This window comes from Micropterus dolomieu, linkage group LG23, assembly GCF_021292245.1.
Source record: "Micropterus dolomieu isolate WLL.071019.BEF.003 ecotype Adirondacks linkage group LG23, ASM2129224v1, whole genome shotgun sequence".
NCBI lineage: Eukaryota > Metazoa > Chordata > Actinopteri > Centrarchiformes > Centrarchidae > Micropterus > Micropterus dolomieu.
Window position 1 is genome coordinate 7562561 of NC_060172.1, and position 6695 is coordinate 7569255.

General features: G+C 39.9%; 1 protein-coding gene across 1 annotated transcript in view; it reads left to right on the forward strand.

Annotated features, from left to right (window-relative positions):
* Positions 1 to 5921, forward strand: part of sgcd (sarcoglycan, delta (dystrophin-associated glycoprotein)) — a 167703-nt gene extending 161782 nt beyond the window's left edge. The window contains exon 9 of the mRNA XM_046039838.1: positions 5817 to 5921. Coding sequence (XP_045895794.1) covers positions 5817 to 5882 — 66 coding nt within the window. The 3' untranslated portion in view covers positions 5883 to 5921. The remainder of the gene's footprint in view (positions 1 to 5816) is intronic.
* Positions 5922 to 6695: the final 774 nt, after the last annotated feature.

The window sequence follows — 6695 nt, forward strand, 5'->3', positions numbered from 1 at the left end:
TCCATACAGAAACTGGAACACTGAAGATACTGGACAAATGTCACAAGACAGCAGTCTACTGTGTTTTATGTCACGCTGTTTCCGGATTTACCCATTTTCCAAATTTCGCTGACGACCTCATCATCTTCATGGTGCACAGTTCTGATGGCAGATGAGTAATCATGTGTGTGAAATTGATTTCCAGAGAGCTTTGATGCCTTTCTTTGTCTCTGAGCGTATAAGGAGTCGATGTGCAAATAGAAATCACTGAAGGAAAAGAACAAAAGTCAGGCGTTAATATAGCTTTCTATTCCAGAGAAAATAGCCCAAACTGTCTGTTTGTATTCTTTGAGAATGATAAAGTCCAGGACATCGTTCCTTCCTTCATGCATCTTGTAAGTCAGTCACTATCATCACCAACATGCCAAGAGCAGCAACGGCTGTTTCAGAAACTGTCGTGTTTCTAAAAGCCAAATATTTGACAAATGAGTCAGTTTAAAGCTGCTGAAGAGCAGCACTGGCCACATTCCCTCAGTAAAAACTTACATTTCCTTCAGAGTATTTTAATTTGAACGTTTTCACCCGACCCTCTTGCTGAGCTCTGGCAGAGTTCAATCTGGGTCATGCCTCCTCTCTTGTTTGCCGTGTTATCAGCCGAGTGAACCCATGCCACCCCAGATTAAGCCGTGCTTCTCACTTTTTTCAGCTTCTGATGGCAAGGCCAGGCTGCAGAGAGAGAGTGTTTGATCTGTGTTTCTGAGCTGCTGGAGGCCTGGAAAATGGGCTTCGGTGGGTTGGTTCATTAGCAATCTTCACTGAGCGTCGGCTAACCTCGAGCTATGGATACACTAAAATAATATTCTTATCTTAGTGTGTCATTAAAGCTTTTATCCTGTGTCAAAAATTCAGTTATTTTAAAACAACTGATATTATCTACATCAGCGTGACTGGAAACAAATCAAATTTAAATGCTCTTTGTGTAAACCCCTTCCCTTCTATTTCTTTATCATAACGATAGCTATGAAAGCATGAAAGTTAGTAGGATTAGCAACTTCTCCATCAATCACACATTCAGTATACCAACTTGACCCTCAGTTATCAGGGTTTTGAATAGTTTTTCTCACTCAACAGTTCTAACTTTGTTGTTTCCAACACTGCCACCGCTGATGGCCAGCTGAGGACATTTCAAGGTCCAGTGTCTTTTTTTCGCAAAAAGGCAGAATAAGATTTCACATGGTTTTCTGCCATTTCTCGTGGCAGCTTGTCTTTTAAGAACAAGCTTCTTCTTCTGCTTCCTTATACAAAGAGCCACATTTTTCTCTTGGGTTTTTGGAATAAGAAGCCCATAAAGCTGAGAGTGAGTTATTGACCGGGTTTCTCGGTGTCATGGCTCACTTGAAATGAGAGGAAGAAAAAGGGGTTATCTTTGTCTTTTTTTTTTTTACAAGGGCTGCATGAAGAGGTATGACGTCCATGTAATGCAAAATGCTTTATTTACTTGAACACACATTTATAAGAATTTGGGTTCTTAGATCAGCAAAGCCAGTTTGTTAGATAGAAATTTTACCTGCGATTAAATATGTATATCACCAGTGTTGTTTGAAGCTGGTTTAATTATTTTATTAGACTCCAACACAACTATAAGTAACAGGCAGTCCTAAATTTTCTGGTTTAGTTTTGGCTAAATAGAGAGATGCAGGAAAATTTACAGGTGTTAATGAAACTTATTTTTTGCAGAGAAGGAGCTGCCGTCCTTGAAGTGTGGTTCTACTCTAAACGTCTGATTTAGTGGGTAAAATAACGACAAGATAAATTTCTTCTGTTTGTCTGGTAAATGGAAATGTAGTTCTTGCTTAATTTATCAATGGCATTTGCTTTTACGTGTGCTGTTTGCTGAGAGTCATCACAGGATGCTGAGCGCCATGGATTTGTATTATTTTTGTTTCATCAGCAGTGAGTATAAAACCTCTAAAGAAGTGTGTCCTGTTTCTTGTACCATGTGTGTCTTTGTTTGTTTTTTGCTTTTGCTCACTTGCCTAGTGAGTACTGGATTGATGGTATTTATAGATACTTCTGAATGAAGGGTTATTACCTGCCAGGTGTACCAGGTGAGTGGGGTTTACCTGCACATGAATGTGCATGCAGAGCTGTAAAGAATATTTGGGTTTTTAAAAAAAAAGGTTAATCATGCACATACTGTACTCCACCGTGGCTAAAACACATGCTAACCAATATATTTGCAGTGCTGTTTGATACAGGTGTGGTAATCTTTCCATTTTTTTGGCTTCACAGAAATGTGTCGTGTGACCTTTTGAAAATGAATGATGTCATTTCAGTGGAGCACAAAAGCAGAACAAGGACTCTGAAACAAATGAATCTGCTGGTTCTGATGTCATTCTGTCACATTTTAAAGTGTACAGCACGTTGTTTCACAGGAGGGGATGTTTTTGTACTGAACTCTGTCGCTTAATAAACATAAAGGTGCCAGCTGTGGATCCTTGAGACCCTCACCGGTTACAGAAGTGTGGAAAAACAAAGTGTTTGCTAGAGATTTGTGAGGCTGAGAATTTTCTTTGTCATTTTTGTAAAGACTTACAGAATGTTATAGTTTTTTTCTGTTTGTACTCTGATGTTCGCAAAGGAGTTCTTCACACGTTCTATGCAAACAAATGGATATAGAATGCATTGTAATAATGCAATGAATTATGTCAGTAAACTCTCTTAAATTGATTATACTTTCTGTATACAGTTTGTATTTAAGAACTGAGTTGTGATCTAAACTGTATCAATAAAAGTATTTGAAAAAGATGACTTCCACCTGACACAGTTACAAAGTGTTTGCACTTTATAGTTCTTCTTGTCTTTCACTGAAAACCCTCCAACACACATACTGCTCTTTATTAATCTTACATTCACTGTTACATTTACAGAGAAAAATGTAGTTACACAGATTCACAGATGACAGCTTGCTGGTGTTGGCCAGTATTTGAAAAAAATGATATTGGACCCATTTCAGTTTTGAAAGCCAAAGATATCAGTGCATAGATAAGCAATTACTGAGTGACTGGCACTAATCTCTGGCACAGCCAGATGGGATTTTGTCACTTCACAATTAATAAAAAACACTGGAGGCAAAGGTCGCTTTTGGTCATGCATAGCAGTTAAATCAGCTTCAAAGCTCCACCCACAAACCTTTTGTTCCAATTATGTTGCATTCTGTACACTGAAACATGCAGGTAATAAAGGAGCCGGATATGGTTCACAGAGTCAGTCTTGCTTCCAATTTGCCGTGTGGGGGGGGGGGGGGGGGGGGGGGGGGGGGGGCACTGTAACTTACACTGTACATTTACAGCTAAACTGAGGCTTATTGTTGTGCCGAGTTGCATATGCCTGCCGAGAATTGCATGCATGTCGTGGTTCCTCGCGGGTCTATTCCAGGTACTGTTTAAAAACGATATAATATTCTCTGTGTGCTTCACCAGTGGTAATAAATGATTCGAAACGCCCAGCATGGTGCATACACAACTCTGCACAACACCGGCGCAGTGTTATAATTTTGGATTTCTTTGTTCTTTTCACATTTATATTTAAAGCATTGTATGTTGTTAATCTTATCATAATAGGCTGTATGTTAACTTACTGGGAGAAAACCGGTAGTAAATCAGACAATGAGCACCCTCATACAGCCAAAATAGCATAATCCTTGTCTGCTGCGAAGATTCGACTGTGAGATTGGCAGGCTAGTCAGGCTCCTCAAATCTTCCACTATTCAGGGTCACCCCTAGTTTGAATGTTTGAAGTCATTTTGAGCATCGCCATGATGAGGAGTATATCAAAAAATTCAGAATTTGGTTCCACATACATTTCAGCCGGCCCTTTTACCGATCAGCTTCCATTGTGGTGATGGGATAGCCACCATTAAGAGACAAGTAGGTAGAGCAGAGGGTGAAAGTTCAAATATTTGTATTTATGTTGTATATATGATGGTATGTAAGCACTGCACACGGGCTTAAGGCCCTACACTTGACCTGATTTCACTTGTTTTGGCTAAGCAGAGCTCTCAGGTTTGTGTAGGAGTATACAGACCTGGTTCCTTCACCAATAACACCGCTCTCTGTGTGTTCAGTCCCTGATGATGGTAGTTGTTGGGTCACTGTTAATAATATTACAAAGAGGTTGGACTGCCTGCTCCTTATGAAAAGTGCAATTAATGATACAGTCCAGATCAGATTTGGCCAGCTGAAAATTACTCACATGCTGTGGTGAAAAGCTAGGAAGACCGCAATAGTGTGATTAGGATTATAGCAATGAGCTACCATGGTAAGCAGGCTAACATGAGCCCGCCAGTGATTCCAAAAGCTTAAACGAAATGCCTCCACAAACTTTTTTATTGTCATTAACCTCCACCTTTGGTACTCTCACTGCAGCCAAGCAGCATTTCTCCTTCTCTGGTGCTTGTATTATTTCATCACACAGTTACATAATCAAGGAAATAAGCGATTAATACTTTGTGAGCCAAATTAGTAAAAAACAAAAACTCTCTAATCGTCTCGAAAGAAAACTACGAATCTCTGTGCTGACATAGAGCTTTGTGTGATCTCAGTTTTTTTTCTCCTTCTGTGGGCTCTGACGTGCCAACATTTTATATCTTCTGCTTCAGGCAGTGTACTCGCTGGTTATGATCAAAAGCTGTTCCATTTCTTTTCTCACACAGAACACACTGGGAGGAATCACATGAACAATAGTCACATTCATGCATGACCAAATAACAACTGAACGATGTGAAGGGGGCGAACGTCTATTAAAAGAGCATTGTTGCAACTAATGTTTCATTCACAGTCACTTTATGAACTGTGAAGGACATCTTTGTTCCGAATCTATGAATTTCTGATTATTGTGCTTGCATGCATACTTTCTTTCAGAAAGGTCAAAGTCTCCTGATCCAGGAGCATTTTGCTCTGGGATACTTTGGCTGGGATAATGACAAAGTCTCAAGTAAAGCCAGACACTTTTTGTTGTAGTTGGATTGCTGGGAATTCACACCAACTCTGCAGCTCCATAGGTTTTTAGCCCCTTTTAGCTCCTAATTTTGGTTGTACTGAAAATGTATCACATTAAACTCCTGTATCAAATCAAATTGTTAATTTTGTTAATGTTACACCTGTAGTTGGAGGCGTTATATAAGCACATTCAGGTCTTGACTCTTTGTTAACATGATGAAAATCCTTTAATGAAAAGAAACTCTTCTCAGCAGGAGGTCTGCAGTTCCAGCTGTGTACTAATTAGCTATTCAGCGAGCTAGTGTGCAGAAGTGAGTTTTCTTGTTAAAACTTACATATCCACATCCAGAGAAAGCTGCGAGTTTGGAATTACACTGCAGTTGACTGGCAACAAAACAATGGATTAGGCTGTGCAAGCTGTACAAACTATTTTAATGGTCATTTTATGCCATTTAAACAGCCAGACTGTGGTATTTTGGGAGAAAGAATCAATAGAACTGTGCAGGGCTAATTGGAAATATGTTTTGTGTTTGGCTGTATAAACTTAATAAAAGCTGTGTGTAACCTACATTAATACCTTATAACAAATTAAATGCTAAATAATAAATGTGATGGAAGCAAATAAATAACATTAAGTCATTAAGTTAATTCAAATTTGGTCAAACTTGACATGGTCAAGTTTAGCCTCCTTGTGTGAGTTGAATGCAGCTGCCATTTTTGGGTGCAGTTCAGATTGAATTTAACTCTTTAACAGTATTTATGTCCTCCTCACATACTTAATTTTGTTAAAATGTAAGACTAAAATATTTGTATATGTATTGCCCTGTTCTAAAACAGACCAGGTTTTTAGCTGTGAGGAGCTGCTTGGTGTTGAGATATCTGATGCTGGGAAATGAAGATTGAGAGCCACCCATAGGAGAAATCGTGTTGGGTACAAGTCTGCCTCCACAAGACCAACCTACACCCGATGGATAAGGGCACAGATTAATACACCTGAATCGTGGTAGGACTGAAACTTTAAATATTTACTCACCATTCTCTATTTCAGAGTTTTTTATACTGTTATATTGTCATAAGTGTAAGCCAGTAAGCAGGTGGCTGATTAGAGGCAGAGTTACTGGGTTATTGCACAAGAATTTTTCCTGACACTGTGAGCCAGAAAATCCTAAGTCCTGAATGGAGGGCAGGTTGGCACTGATGATCTTTTCTGCAGTCCTGACTGTCCGTTGTAGTCTGCTCCTGTCCTTTTTGGTGGCAGATCCAAACCAGACAGTGATGGAGGTGCAGAGAACAGACTGGATGATGGCTGTGTAAAAATGGATCAGCAGCTCCTTAGGCAGGTTGAGCTTCCTGAGCTGGCGCAGGAAGAACATCCTCTGCCTTGATGATCATGTTCGTGTTGGGCTCCCACTTCAGGTCCTGGGAAATAGTGGATCTAAGAAACCTGAAAGATTCCACAGCAGACACATGGCTGTTGAGTATGGTGATGGGGGGCAGAGTGGGAGGGTGTTTTGAACAAACGGTGTGGATTTGTGCGTTTTATATCAAATAATTTGGAGACTCAACATTCCTTCTCTCTCTCTCTCTGAAAGGGGGGGGGTTTGAGATATCAACTCTCAACAGACGGCTGAAGAGACCCCAAAGGAAGAGGTGAAAAATTTACTTTCCCTAATCGCTGTTTCTGGGCAGTTCGATCGTAAAAACTTCTGATGCCGC